General features: G+C 41.7%; 1 protein-coding gene across 1 annotated transcript in view; it reads left to right on the top strand.

Moving 5' to 3' along the window:
* Window positions 1-16,232, top strand: part of Me3 (malic enzyme 3) — a 167,385-nt gene that overhangs the window by 99,761 nt on the left and 51,392 nt on the right. Inside the window, exon 4 of the mRNA XM_048360363.1 lies at window positions 14,925-15,000. Coding sequence (XP_048216320.1) covers window positions 14,925-15,000 — 76 coding nt within the window. The remainder of the gene's footprint in view (window positions 1-14,924; window positions 15,001-16,232) is intronic.

Genomic DNA, 16,232 nt, shown 5'->3' with positions numbered 1-16,232 from the left:
AATGTTGTCATGATCTCCTGCAAAGATTAAGATTGATATAATTTGTTATTTCTAGCACTGGATAATTTTGAGGTCATCTGTATAGAACTAAAAGTATCTTGATACAGAAAAGGCAATAATATTACAAGCATTTTGCTCATCACCACACAATTTAGAACAAGTCAACAGCTTTTAGACTTACTTGTTACATTTCTCTACTGATGGTAAGTCTGTATTCTAGAAGAATCCTCTAGAATGAATACATGAAATAACAATAGTAAAATTAACTTCATGTATTGAAAACTAAGTAAGTATGCCAAGCATTCCACTTATTTGTATCATGTTCAATTTTTTTCCCACTGGTGCTTTAAAGTTTTCAATAACGTATGTTTTACTTTCTTTGTTAAATGTAATCCTAAATTCTTTTTATGCTATGGTCAGCAGGATGTCTTTCACCTTTTGTGTTGTCTATTTTTAATAAAAAGAAACGTTACTGATTTTATGAGTTCATTTTGTACCTAAAATTGTATTGCATTCACTGATCTGTTCTAGTAGTTATTGGTAGAGTCTTTAGGGTTTCCTGTATATAAGATCATATTCTCCGTAAACAGGAACGATTTCCATTTTTCTTTCCCATTTTAGTTCCTTTAATTTCTTTCTCTTTATTAATTATTCTGGCTATGACTTCCAGTACCATGCTAAATGTAAGCGGTGGGTCAACTCTCCATAGCTTTAACAAAACATCTGGAAAAAAATCGATTTAAATGAGGAAAGATGATTTTGTCTCACAACTTCCGAGGTTTCAGTCCATGGATGGTTGTTTGATGTTTGAGTCTATGATGAGAGGGTTCATCATGGTGGAACTGCACAGCAGAGGAAGCTGAGAAGCAAACAGAGAGGGGGCTGGAGCCCCGATATCCCCTTCCACAATCACTCTCACCTCCTTCCACAAAGCCCTACTTCCTAAAAGTTTACTTGCCAACTCCCAGAAGCACCGCAAATGATGACCAAGATTTTAGGCCTTTAGAGGGCACCCGAAATCCAAACCATGAGTGATTAAGAGTAGGCGTTAAGGGGTTGGGAATGTGGCTTAGTGGTAGAGTGCTTGCCTAGCATGCATGAAGCCCTGGGTTCGATTCCTCAGCACCACATAAACAGAAAAAGCTGGAAGTCTTGCGCTGTGGCTCATGTGGTAGAGTGCTAGCCTTTGAAGCCAGGGACAGTGCTCAGGCCCTGAGTTCAAGCCCCAGGACTGGCTGGCAAAAAAAAAAAATTCACTAGGCATTAAGCAGAAAAGCATGCGGTGTTTCAACATTGAGTATGATGCTAACTCTTTACTGCATTGAATATTCCTTCTACACTGAATTTTTATCATGAAAGAGTATTGAATTTTCTCAAATGATTTTTTCTACATGTATTATGATGATTGTGTAGTTAGTTTATTTCATTCTATTGATATGGTGAATCACTTTTACTGATTTGCCTACATTAAAATATTTGTGTGTCCTAGGGATAAATCTCACTTGATCATGATGAATGATCCTAATGTGTTAAATTTCTCTTTTTAGTATTTTGTTGAGGACTTTTCCATTTATATTCATCGCATTTTTTGAAAGACTCTGAAAAGAATATTAGCATTAGCACTTTGTGTGTGTGTGTGTGTATCTGTGTCTGTGTCTGTGTGAGTGTGTTTCTATGTGCCAGTAGTGGGGCTTGAACTCAGGGCCTCATACGTACCCTTGGCACTTTTCTCAAGGCTAGCATTTAAGTCCTTGAGCACACCTCCATTTCCATTATTAGCCCTTCTTTAAGTTCTCATTCAACAGTAAAGCCATCTAGTCTTGGGCTTGTCTGACTTTGTTATTGATTTAATCTGTTCAAATTTTTTATTTCTTCCTAATTTTGTCTTAGAAGGTAACATGTTCTTAGGAATTTCCCCATTTCTTCTACATTATTCAGTTCATTGGCATACAGTTGCTCATCGTAGTCTCTTATCATCCTTTCCATTTTTATGGTAATCAGTGCCTTCTATTTTATTTCCAATTTTGAGTGTTCTCTTTTTGAACTAAGCGCTTTAGCTAAACATTTGTCAAATTTATCTCTTCAAAAAACGTGTTAGTTTTGTTAGTCTTTCTAATTATTTTTGGTTTCTATTTTGTTTATTTTTGCTTTTCACTTTGTTATTCTTTCTTTTATGCTGACTTTGCACTTAGCTCCTTTTTCTAGTTCCTTGACATGTAACAATAGATTGTTTATTGGAAGTCATTTTTCTTTTTAATATAAGTGCTTACTGCTATAAACACCCCTCTCAGAACTACTTTTGCTGCCTCCTATAAGCTTTGGTATGCTGTCTTTCTCTCCAGATATTTTTAAATTTCCATTTTAATTTATTCTTTGTCCCCGTGGCACTTCAGGATCGTACTGCTTCACATATCTGTGAAATTTCCAAATGTTTTCCTATTATTGATTTCTAATTTCAACCACCTATAAATTTCAAGCTTCTTAAAATGTGTTAATATTTATTTGTGGATAACCAGGAGAACATTCTGTACAGATTCAAGAAGAATGTATAGTCTATTACTGTTAGGTGGAATGTTCTTTTTGTTGTCAACTGCAAATTTATTTTCAATTAGATACATTGCAGCAGTAATATAACTATTGAAAATAGTGCGAAACTATGCTAGAACTAATCTCTAAGTTATACATTTAAACATGCCACTGAATCGATTTGCAAGTCAAGATACTAAATGTGCTTGTCATCAGAATTCTTTAAAAAAAAACAATTTTTATTCATTAATTTGTGTTGCCTACATTGCCTGCACACACACCCACACACACACACACACACACACACGTACTGTTATTGTAAAGATGATGTACAGAGTGGTTACAGTTACATAAATCAGGTAATGAGTACATTTCTTTTTGCTCAGTGTCACCTCTTCCCTCCTTTTCTCCCAGATTTTCCCTCCTGACCACCCTCCCCCAAGTTGTACAGTTCATTTCCATCATAGTGTCCAGTGGGTATCGCTGCTGCATTTGTTCACTCTTTGTTCCCCATTTCTGTGTTCCCTCTTACCCTCCCCCAAACAGATAAACTTACATGTAAGACAAAAGGTACAGAAAACAAAAACAGTGACAAAGAAATTTTCAAAAAAACCTCATTTCCATTTCTTGGAGTTCATTTCAATAAATATCATTTTATATGATCATAGGCATATAGCTAATGAGCCTTTGTGATCCTCTCCTAAGAGTAGAATATTCTATGTTTGTCTGTTAGGTCCATTTGGTTCAAAGAGTAGTATAAATCCAGTATTTCCTCCCTGAATTTTGATTATTGCTATAAGTTTTCTATTTGGTATACAAATTCTCTGCTATTATTTTGTGTAGTACATACTTTCCTTCAAATCTCTTGATGTTTGTTTTAATTGTTCAGATGGTTTGATGTTAAAATCGTAAATATTTATATATTTTTTCTTTTCTTTTTTGTGTCTTTTGGTAGTCCTGGGGCTTGGACTCAGGGCCTAGGCACTGTCCCTGAGCCTCTCTGTGCTCAAGGCTAGCACTCTACCACTCGAGCCACAGCTCCATTTCCGGCTTATACTTTTTATATCATCTTGATGCTTCCTTTATCATTATTTTTTATGACCTTTATTATCTGGATGTTTTTAGTTGTTCTTCAAGTTGATTTGTGTGACTTAAGTATAATCACCGCTGTTCCTTGTTGGTTTCCATTTGCATCGGATATTTGTTCCATCCCTGAACTTGGAGTCTATGTAAATCCTTAAGGTAAAGCAGGTCTCTTGTAGGCTCTTGGGTTTCATTTCTCCATCCACTCAGTCACTCTGGGACTTTGGATTAGAAAGCTTAAGCCATTTGCCTTCAAAGAAATTGTTGATGAATTAGAACTTAACTACTCTTATTTGGCTCATTGTTTCTGATAGTTTTGTATATACTCTTTCTTCCTCTCCTGCTAGCTTCCTTTCTAGATTGAGGTTTTCCAAAGCGGTGTGACTCTAGTCTTTCTTCACAATATTAATTCTTTGAATACAAACATGCCAGGCATTGTGCTCACCAATTTGCATAGATTCTCTTTTAACTTTAACACATGATAGTTTCATTGCTTCTTCTTCTTTTTTTACAGATAAGGTTAATATGTGTTCATTAGCCAGAGTCACCTAGAATTCAAGTCTAAGTCTGAGCTCTGCTCTTCAGTTTCACAATAGCGTTGATGTTTTACATTTAGAGTGGGTCTGCTGAGGTCTTATTCCTGACTAAAATGCACACACCTTTTTCTAGGCATCTCAAAGTAAGTTACTCTCTTGGCCTGGAGCATTCCTAGTCTGAGTTGTCTGATGTGCAGACCTTTGAAGATATTTGTAGTTTGGAGACTAACTGGGTCAAGACAACAAATGAGGTCAATGTGTCCTGCTTACTTGCACATGCCAAGTAGCCTCTGCAGACGTTCCAGGCACTTGGCTGTCTCTTGCATTTGCTTGCACCGATCAAGGTCCCTGAGATTTAAACATATGTTTTCCCAGTGAACTTTTGTCCTCTTTGAAACTGCATTCTGTTCCCTTATTAAATTCCAGCTTTCATGACTAATATGCAAGGATAGCTCCAGAAATGTTTATATGATAAATTAAAGTGGGCAGGGTCTTCCGCTTACAAATTGCTTCAAGATAGAGCTCAGATGCCTACCCATCGACTTGCCTCATAAATGCTAGCATAAAACAAATTTGAGCTTTTATAAGCTTGGATTGGCCTTGGCTCAGGGGCCTATTGTTCCAGTGCGTCTCTATAGGGTTCGGAGCTTCTGGCCTATTTGGCAAAATGAAGCCACAACGATTTATTTATGACTCAGTGGAAAACAATCTATGTAAGTACTTCTCAGTGCGGCCTTAGAAAAGCAAGCTGATAGGATGTTTTTGTCTCTCTTTATCTTGCACATCCATTTAACCAAGCGACTCATTGGCTATTATGCCTCTGGGTCGGAAGGATAGCCATTTCAGAATTTCAGGTTGGTGCCTATTGGTTTTGGATATCAAACGTTTGAATTAGAGCAGAGACACGTTCTAAAAACATACTACCCAGAAACCCAAGTTCACCAGAGGCCTTGTAGGTGGCAGGAAGGTGTTTGCTTTATAAAGCGGAGGCATGTGTAGGTCTTTGCCATGTTCACAGCCATGAGAGAAAGCAGAAGAGTGTAAAGTGTGACTTCTCAGGGTAGAGGGAGTCTGAAACCTCAGTGATTATTATTTCTAGAGGAGTAACTATTTCAGCAGAAAAAGAAACTCCTTTGTGCCAACTCCCTCAAAGTTCCTTGGCACATTTTCATATTTCTAGTAACAGCTGAAAAGACATTTACCTTCTCTGCAATAATTGGAAGCATCTGCGGGTGGCAGAGTTTGAATTTCCAGATTCTAAAGTGATTTTTTTATTTGGGTTACAGTATCAACTTCAGGTGAAATTCTCATGCAGTAGGCTATTTTTTCCTTCTTGATTATAGTATTCAGTCAGCTCTGATGAGATAGAGACACAGAACATTCTTCATTCTTCACGGGCTTTGTTGTACACTCATGCCTTTTAATGCAGATGGCACTTCTTCAGCTATTTGCACACCTTATCCGGTTCTTTCTTATTCAATGAGAAGAGATGGAGAAACTCCTCCTGCCCTTGGAATTTGATTCAACAATTTTCTCTTGCCAAAAAATCATCTCATGATCAACATCATGATCAACAAAGACGCTAGAGAAATGTATTAAAATATGTTTGTAAATTCCAGGAAGGAAAAAAAAAAGAGTAAAACCAATTAGAAACCTATGCCAGATTTTCCTCCCTGTTGTAGAATCCAGAATTTTAAGGGGCCTAGTATCTTAGAGTCTTCAAAAGGGCAGAAGTTTCATCAAGATAGAAGAAAGCATGGTGGCTTCTTACCTGATTCCCCATAGTGCTCTCCTGCATCTTATTTTAGCAGTGAGTAAATGGTACAGCGTGTGGGAAATGTTTCCAATGGAAGCTGAGTAAATATTGCTTTCTTTCTTGCCTTCCATGTCTCCTTCCTTGATTCCTTTCTCCTTTCCTTCCTTCCTTCCTTCTTTTCTTTTTTCTTTCCCTCTTTCCTTTTCTCCTTCCTTCCTTCTTTCCTTCTTTCTTCCTTATTACATTTGATAACAGAGGTAACCATGACATAATTTACCTGAAGCCAAAGACCAGTCCTCAACAGATCCAAGACCAGACCAGAGCTTGTCTGGCCTGACACTGTTAAGACTCCATCCTTTGTGCTTAAGTATAACTGCAGAATTTGAAAACAGTGCAACGTCAACCAAATCATAACACTAGAGAGAGCAAACGCTTTGAAATATGTGCCACTTTGTATGTCGTTTGCACTGCTACTAGAATTTTGATTAATAACTCCACAGGGAGAGAATTCTAACAATGTCACCAAAATAATGAGCTAAGCTTCCCAAGCTGGCATCCAATAATTGTTTGTAGCACTGACGTCAACATACGGGACCTGCAGACCAGGAAGTATTTCAGAGTGAGAAGGGAAATCAATGATAATTGCATGATGACACCAGGAAATCTGAGTGTGCTGTTGCCCTGTCTGTGAACTGTGGCAGAAATCCCATGTGTATTGGAGGCATCTGGCAAACATTTCTGGAGTACCAACTTAAAATTTATCAAGAGACTACTTCATAACTACCAGTGTATGTGTGCATGCTATGCTCTCATCAACTTAGTGAGGTGGACTTAATGGTTAGACACCCATTCTGTGATGAGCCAGAGACGCAGAAACGTCGATACGATTTCATTTACTTAAAAGCTGAAAAATCAGGGGTTTGCCTAACTCCAAATGTATGCGCCTGCAAAGACTCCGTGTCTGTCTCTGAGCTTTGCTATGTTATAGTCATAATACAGAATTTTAGAGGTTATCTAATCTGCCTTCTTCCTTCTGCAGAGGAAGAAATAGAGTGAGAGAGGTCAGCTGACCGCCTCAGATTCCCATGGCTAGACTAGTCATGGGAAACACTGCCCCACAGTGAATACTCTATTGGTAGGACTGCACTCAGGCACCCATGGAATCAAAGGAAGTAGAGGACAAAGGTCTACTCGAGGGAAGCCGTTCTGCAACAGCAGAGGGAGGCTGAGAACGAGACCAGAGAGCACTCCAGCCTAGCTCTGCCACTTCCTGATGTGCTTTAATCCATCTGGGCCTTCTTATCTAATGGTTCTCCTCAGCTCTACAAAATATACCTGTTTTAACAACAGTGTGCTCTATTTTTTCTTGTTGTTATTTTGTTCATCTACCTAAATAAGAAAAAGCTTTGGGTTGAGAATCAATGCTATAGTCATCCTTGTATCCCATGTGCCTAAAAAAAGTCTAGACCCATGTAAACACATCTACTCCTTTTGTAACATCCAACCTCCAAGGGAACTGAGTGCAAACAGCATGGGCTGACCAGGGAACAGGAACTTCTCTATGGCGGCTGAGTGGCCGTAAATAATCAACCTGTTCCTCAAGAGGGAACGTTAAAGCAAGGCAGGAATGTGAGTGGCAGCTGCTGACACGTGGACAGGTATCCATGGACACCCATCCCCTCCTTGGATTATGCCACCCTGAGGACTTTGGAGACTCCAGCCCACAGCGCGATTCCTCCCTGGAGAGGGCAGGGGCCTCCCCCGAGGCTCTCCAGCTCTGCTTTCCAGCTTCTTGGTCTGCAGAGAGAGAGAGAGAGAGAGAGAGCCCCAATGGATTCTTAGAATACAGCCTGGATTTCTTAGACCCAGTTTCTCCTGCTGTGCTGTGGGTTTGAGAGATTTCCGAAGCTTTAAAAATAGCCTTGTGCAGGTTTTCAGAGGACAGGTTTCCTTCCTGCCAAAAATGTGTGGTATGTTGGCTTGGTGGGCAACAGTGAGCCTTTGTTGTGGCGTTGAAAGTGCAGGTCCCCCTCCTGGGTCTGCTGCAGTGTTTGCCTAATGTCACTGACCCTGTTTTAATTAAGTCCTCCTTTTGTGTTAGACTTGGTGCCAAGAAGACTAAATGAGTGTTGTCGCTTTCAATGGGTTTTCTTGTTGGTTTTTCCAGTTCTATTTTAGGAAATTTTGAAGGGTCACTCCTCTGCTGACTGAGATAAGGGTTATGAGTCTTTTTTCTCAAGAAATACCATTCTTTTAAGTGCACATTATCTTTGTTTTTCTTTCTGAGCCATGTAACTGAATTCTAAAATTGAAGAGAATTTTTCTGGCTCCTGATGGAAACTGGAGATAATGATGTAATTTGCAGGCCTTTGTGAGATGGAGAAAGCTCAAATGCCCTTAAGAAATTCCAACAGCCTTTAGGTCTTAAGAAATGTACAGAAGAGCAAATGTGATGGCTACTGTACAAAAATGGAGTAGTTAGTGTATTAGCTCCTGAGGGCTGCTATAACAAATTGCCATAAACTGGATTCTAGAAGTCTCAAGTCAAGGTAATGACTCTCTCTCTCTCTCTCTCTCTCTCTCTCTCTCTCTCTCTCTCTCTCTCTCTCTCTCTCTCTCTCTCCCTCTCCTCCTATAGAGGAATAGTGCTTGCTGGTAATTCTTGACCTTCTTTGCCTAATAGATGCCTCCTTCCAGTTTCTGGCTCTATCCTCACATGGATATCTCATCCCCATATGGTGCTATTTCCCCTTCCTCTCAATGTGAGGACAGAAGTCCTATTGAATGAGGGGTCACTCACTCTAATGAATTCATCTTAACTTGATTCTGCAAAGACCTTATTTCTAGAGGAATTCAACATGCTGCGTGAGGGAGGAGCACATTGGGAATGGCTTGGTACAACTTCTATACCATATATCATCACAGAAGCATCTGGAAGTATTATATAGGTTAAGAACTGCAAAACGAAAGGCCAGCTCTGTCTCCCATCAGCACCGCGCTCTAAAGCACTCTCACCAGCTAGCGTACATAGTGCCTTGTGCTTGCTTCATAGTTCCAGCCATGAATAAGACGCGTGTGGTCCCGCCCTCCTGCCACGTCAAGTCCATGGGAGGAAACATGTATTCGAGGTACATTGTCCTAAACAGTAGTTACGAACGCCAAGTACTGTTTCTAATAAGGATTTCTTTTCCTTGGCTATCATTGCCAGCGGCCTACTGAGAGAATAATGGGTGCTGAGATGGAAATGAATGAGATGTCCCTCAGAAAGGAGAAGCCCTCCCTTCTGCTTTCATCAGAACCCCAATATTTTCTTTTACATAGTGAATACATCTGAGTTTGTTAAAGTACAGCATAGCGAGGTTCTGCTGTGAATCAAACGGTTCTAAAATCTCGACAGTCAAAAGCAAGTTTATTCGATGCTTATGTTTCATGTGCTTCTGCACACACGTACGTGCATTCCACTCCTACCACCACCAACCTGGGGCTCCACTGTGTGTTAGCCTTTATTCAGAACCCAGGCTAATGAAGCAGCCCTGTCTGGAATCATAGAGGTTGCTGTGGCAAACAGAGAAAGAGAAGTGGGCAAATCACACACTGACTCTTAAAGCTCTATGCACGAAACGTGTGTTGTAGCCACTTCTATTTTATAGCCAAAGCAAATCACCAGCCTTAGTTCATTTCAGCGAATCATGGATGTGCAGCTTGCCTCGTGCCTGGAAGAGAGTTCACACAATGTGTCTGAGATATAGAACCAATTGATTGCACACATGGATAGGAAGAACGCTTTCAGCCTTCTCATCATCTCTCCACAATATATAGGCCTCTCGGCGTATTTACTTCAAAGGATACGTGAGAGAAAGGACAGAGCAGATGACCAGGGCAGGTTTGACTAGGCTTTGGGCTACTCCCTGCCCTCTCTACACACTTACCCTAACCCTAGATGAAGAAGGAACCCTGCATACCCCTTTGACCACCGCTTCTCAGGTTTGGTCAGTGGCCATGATGAACACACATCAGCTAAGAGAAAACCTGCTTTCTAGGACCTGCAGAAGGAAATTCCAAACTTGGAAAAGCCACAAATCAGGTACTATAATCTAAATGTGACATGTCTCCCCAAAGCTCAAGTGACTTTGGCACTATTGGGAAGTGGAAATGAGGCTTAGTGGAATAAGGCCAGGCTGGTGGGGTGTGCCCATTCTCTCTCTCTCTCTCTCTCTCTCTCTCTCTCTCTCTCTCTCTTGCCTCAAGGTGAGTGTTTCCCTGCTATGTGTTTCCATCATGATGGAAACCACCATGGGCTCAAAAACAACAAATCAACCATCCAAGGTCTGGAACTTTCAAAACTGTGAGCCCAAATAAACCTTCTCTCCTAGTAAGTGGTTCATCTCAGCCATTTTGGCACCGTAACAGGAAGCAGATGAACACATCAGGAAGAGGATACATGTTCCTAAGCAGTTCCTCACATTTTCCCTTTAAACAGGAGCCTCATGTATACACACACCATATACACTTAGGCCTATATAATTTATTAACTCACAACTTTCCAGAACTATGTGTGTCTTATGTAAAGCAAGGCAATTCACTAAAATCGTAGGTTCCATAAGTTGGCGGCTTGCCATATTACAGTATGTTTTCCACCCCTTCAGGTTCTAAGATTGCTCCTCTGGAATAAACAAGAAAAAAAAGAAGTCATCAGTAGCTAACATTACTTTTGTTTTTGCCCTGTTCCACTTAGTGACTATTACAGTGCGATTCCCAACAGCTGCCTCCATGCCCCTCTGGGCAGCCGGAGAATGGTGCGCAATGTTCTAAGTCCTCAGAGGTGCCATGGCCTCGATGGCGGGCGGCTCGGGGTGCAGGAAGTCGCTGCAGAATGTTCAGCATCTTGGGACCCCCAAACTGTGCATGACTCATTCACAAGCTGGAGATGCCCTGTGCCCTGGAGCCCGACTAAGCTTCCCGGAATTCCCCCACCTTCCGGATGCCCTGTGGGCCTCTGGCAGTAGGCAGTGCCTAACAAGCATCCTATCCCCAGGGTTCTGGCTCCTTCTCAAGTAGACAAGATTGAAATGCCCCGCTGTAGAATACAAAGTGCTTCTTGGCACTTAAGTGACTCCTGTCATCTGGTTGGGGACACAAGGAAGCAGAAGGCTCCAAGACCCCCCAACGCTGGCAGGCCCTCTCAAACTTACCCTGAGCATTTTCCACCCGCTAGTCCCCTCCTAGATAGTGACTCATCACTATCATCATCACCATTAGCCCTCATTTGAGGAGTAGGTTTAACAAATTAGCAAGAACATGACATATTTGACTTTTTTGAGCTTTATCTCACTCAATCTGATCTCCAGCTTTGTCCATTTTTCTGCAAAGGAAAGAATTTTATTTTTCTTTACAGCTGGGTAATAATCCTTTATATATGTATAAGGATTTTATATATATATATATATATATATATATATATATCATAGTTTATTCATCACTTGTTGGGTAGGTTGGTGATTTGAGTTTGGCTATTGTGACCAGAAGTGCAATAAACATGGGTATGCAGATGTCTTTCTTGTATATTGATATCGTCACTAGATATATACGCCCAAGTTGTTTGTCAGGATGATAAGGTAGGTCTCTTTTTAATGTTTGGAGGAACCTACATACTGGTTTGCATTTACTAGTTAATGTTCCCACCACTGGTGTATGAGGATTCCGTTTTCTCTGTATCATCACCAGTATTTGCTGTTGTTTGTTTTCTTGATTACTGCCATTCTGACAGGTATGAGTTATATATTTGGGGGAAATTTGCCAGACAATGGCTACTAAGAGACTAAAGAAGTAGAGCTAGAGTACAGGGAGGAAAACTCAAAGTATAGGCACAGCAGCCAAAGCTTGGGTGGGGATATGAGTAAAAGTGCTGGAAACTTCCAGATGCTGGTAGCTCAGGCCTATAATTCTAGCTACTCAAAACGCTGGAATCTAGGGCTGGGAATATGGCCTAGTGGCAAGAGTGCTTGCCTCCTACACATGAAGCTCTCGGTTCGATTCCCCAGCACCACATATATGGAAAACGGCCAGACGGGGCGCTGTGGCTCAGGTGGCAGAGTGCTAGCCTTGAGCGGGAAGAAGCCAAGGACAGTGCTCAGGCCCTGAGTCCAAGGCCCAGTGTTGGGGTTTGGACACCCCCTTTCTCCCCCCACGGGGAGAATGGTAACCACAAACTCTACGAAAGAGCACTCAGCCTGGCCCTCCGCCAGCGGAAGGCCAAAGGCGTGCTCACATGGGCAAGCGCTAAGTTGAGGAAGGGTTGCTGAAGCTTCCCCTCCCCCCAGTCCCCCCACAAGTTACCAAGGGCGGAGGCGAAAAGGAAGGCATCAGGGACACGCTGCGGTAGTGGGAAGCGTCTCAAAGACTTTAATATGGAAGGGCACTTATATAGAAGTAATGGCGGGAAAGAAAGGGGGCTGGCCAAAGGGCCAGTCATAGGCTAGGGGTCACGTTCATCAAGTGACATCACGAAACTTCCCTTTGTGGGCGGGACAACCCCATCATGGTGGCACGCACGTGTTCACCTCCCAAGGGGTGGAGGCCAGAAGGTGGGAGGGACTTCCATTGTCCCAAGGCTGGTGGAAGGGCAGCCTTTCCCAGGCCATAATAATCCCCAACAGCCCAGGACTGGCAAAAAAAAAAAAAAAAAAAAAAAGGCTGGAATCTAAGGGTCATGGTTCTAAGTCAGCCCAGGCAGGAAATTCTGTGAGACTCTTATCTCCAATTAGCCACCAGATAGCTGGAACTGGAGGTGTGGCTCAAGTGGTAGAGTACCAGCCTTGAGCCAAAGAGCTCAGGGACAACACCCAAACCCTAATGTCAAACCCTAGGACCAACACACACACACACACACACACACACACACACACACAGTGTTAGACACTGAGAAGCCAGAGAGCATGGGTGGAAAGCATCTTGCATTTAGAGATGTGAGAATTATTGATAGTTTGGAATTGTGATGCTGAGGGAAGATATTGGTAGAAGATTGAGAGTTGGAAAACAAACAAGAAAACAAACCACAAGACATCTAGTTTAGGTATCACTTTAAAGAAAAGTTTGACAAGGGAAGGGAGGAGAAAGAATAGTCCTGACAAAGAATGGGGAGATTAAGAATAGTTTGTGATTCATTACTACTTTCATTGCTGCTTTATTTTGTTTTCCTTTTTTTTTTTTTTGGAAAACTCTGTAATATAAATAAAGTAGGTAGGATGCTATAATGAACCTCTATGTACTCTTAGTTCTGTGGACTCTAGATTCTCTTTTGTTTCTCCAAACAGTAACTTTGTGCTAGAGGAGAGGCAACTGGATTCCAATAGCAAATTTTGTCTCTCCAAATTAACAGTCACTGAAATCTCTGTTCCACTATTTCAGAACTCAGTCCCCCGTTCGATGGTTACCCAATGATTTAAATAAATGTTAGACACAGATTTGCACCTTTTAAAAGATAGTTTATTAGAGTACCTTCCTTTCCAGAATTCCTCCTTCACTTCCCACTGGCTCTTCTAACCCAATTCTACTCTCACACCTCAAGCTAGTGAGTCCTTGGATTTCTGTTGTTCCAAGTTACTTGTAGATTGGAATGACCAGAGACAAAAGGCTGCCAATTTTCAAATCTCAAGAAATGTAATTCCTTTCAAAATTAGTTGCCCCTTTAGTTTCTGCCACTATTTGGCAAATCTCCATTGCCATTAAGCCAAAAAGAGAGACACATTTCATAATATAACAACAAATACTTTTATAATTTTACTTTATTATAAAATTCTAATCATTAGAGTTTGTTATCATTTATAAATGTAATATATAAACATAATTATGCATGTGTTTATATTTTTAAAATAAATAAATGATTATAAGTTATAAAGCTTATAAAATTAATAGGCTACTGTGTCCACTAGAAGCCAGAATTCTTGTTTTATTTTTAGGATGATTAAAAACCTGAAAAGGGTTAAGAACTAATAAGAAAGTAGTGGGAAATCTCATAGAATACCATAGGGAGAAAGGGATTCTCCCATGTAAGTGCACATAATGTCTCTCTCCTGGCTCCAGGGCAGAAGACTTATGGCTATACAGCATAGGTTCTAAAATAGTAGAATTCTAAGTCAACCAGACAAACTACTAAATAAAGTGTGTCCTATCGTCCTGTGTATCCACACTCTTTGTGGGTCATCTGGAAAGGCGTTTGGAGTTCTCAGACTTCACTGGTGCAGGGCAGGCTCTCGGGATGCTGACCACATCCCCTTTCTCATCTCAGCTACATCCCCCACTTCTGGTACCGGGCACAGATGTCTGGACCAAGTGGCCCACACGTCCATGCTCCAGTCACAGCCCCAGGCCTAAGGTCTAGCCACTAGTCTTTTCTCAAGAATGACCTTGAGAAGCCTGGCACTGGTGGCTCGCACCTGTACTCCAAGCTACTCGGGAGGCTGAGATCTGAGGATTGTGGCTCAAAGCCAATCCCAGCAGGAAAATCCCTGAGACTCTTATCTCTAATAAAACTATTCATAAAAAGCCAGAAGTGGTGCAGTGGCTCAAGTGGTAGAGTGCTAGTCTTGCGCAAAAGAAGCTCAGGGACAGCACCCAGGCCCAGAGTTCAAACCCCAAAACCAGGAAAAAAAAATTACCTTGAGAACAGACCCGTACAGTTGTCAAAGCAGCCTTAGAGTCGTCCAGTTAGGGAATTCTGGCATTTGGGGAAGATGAGGAAATGCAGTTTCTGGAGAACATAGGATCTACATGGGCATGCATACGCTTTGGCCTGAGATACTTCTGGTTCTTTGGAGAGGAATGATTGTAGGACCAAAGCAGGACTTCTAAACTGTTGAGGTTTAGAGAAGGAATTTCTTTTCCCCAAGTCTGTGCAAAATTAAGTGATGCAATGATGCCAGTACGCTAACCACTTGGTCTCTCTCTCTCTCTCTCTCTCTCTCTCTCTCTCTGTGTGTGTGTGTGTGTGTGTGTGTGTGTGTGTGTGTGTTTATGTCTCCTAGTGGGCTGTTTATTACCATTCATGACAAGGACCACATTGCAACAATCCTGAACTCTTGGCCAGAAGAAAATATCAAGGTAGGATCCAGTTTTCATTGTTGCTGCTCTACTTTAAGCCTGCACCAGAATCATTCCACTTATAAATGGAGCCATTAGGATGCTGATGGAAACATGCTGTGCCTTTCTTCCCAGGCCCAGACCACAGACGTGCAATAAGCAAACGTAAACGCACCATACAGCAGAGATTTACTTCAACCAGATGTCTATGTGAAATTGCTCGTTGTTATTATTCTGATGAGTATGATGTACGGAGCACCTGCTCAATACACAAAGCCAGTTTCCATGGGAGATGTGAGATACAGATATCATGTTAGGAGGAAAATAAAACAGAGAGTCACTAACATGTCAAAGGAATAACAAGGCAGAACTTGATTAGAGATAAGTGAGAAACAGAGAAAGAGCTGAGGATGTTCAAAGAAGCGGAGATAACTCTTAGTTTGAAGAAAATCTGCTGTCTTTGGGGGCGGGGGGAGGTAAATGACATTGAAACTGAGCCTTGACTTGAGGATAGAGTTTAGATCGTGAGACGTTGCAGTAACTAGGATATAGCTGAGGACTTTCTACCAGAAGCGGGAGTGCAAGGTGACCAGTGGCTTCTCGTTGGCTGTGTGGAACACAGGTCTACACAGCAGCAGGGGTGGATGAAGAGGGACAAACGCATTCTATCTTTCTGAGGTGCAGTTTTACTCCAAAATTTAGGGAGGAAACAGTTTTATATAACAAACAGGATACAAATGTGGTATGCAATGGGTTGGTTTTTTTAAACATAACACATGCAGTGTTTTAGAAATGTGTTAGCCTCTGGATAAACCCCCAGATCTCCTGTTGCGGCTAGGACTCGCGTGGAAGCGCTTGAGGAGCTCCAGCATCTCAGTCATGATCAGTTCTGGAAACCACGTGTAGGGAGGAGGCTGCGTAGGAGGTATTCCGCCTCCTGAGCCAGAGGGGCTGGCACGGATGAGTACAGTATCAGTCCCTCCCGCGCCACCCACTCACGCCACCCAGCCACCACTGGGACACTGTGGCACTCTACCATTTTCAGGGCCTCTCTTTCCTCTCCCCTGCCAATTTCCTGAGACTCTTCACCCCTCTCCCAAAAGCACCAAATACAGCTTGTTTCCTCTTTGTGTTCTGTCCACTTCTAACTCTCCTTTGGGAAGCGTTAGTACTAAGAAGCAAAGCAGAGAAAAACAAGTACGCAGCTCTCAGGAGCTAGGCCTGAACCACCGCAAAAGCCCTTGGACTTCCAT

Source organism: Perognathus longimembris, chromosome 13 (assembly GCF_023159225.1).
Source record: "Perognathus longimembris pacificus isolate PPM17 chromosome 13, ASM2315922v1, whole genome shotgun sequence".
NCBI classification, from domain to species: Eukaryota; Metazoa; Chordata; class Mammalia; order Rodentia; family Heteromyidae; genus Perognathus; species Perognathus longimembris.
Note: the sequence above shows the minus strand (reverse complement) of the source record. Positions and strands in the feature narration are given on the sequence as shown.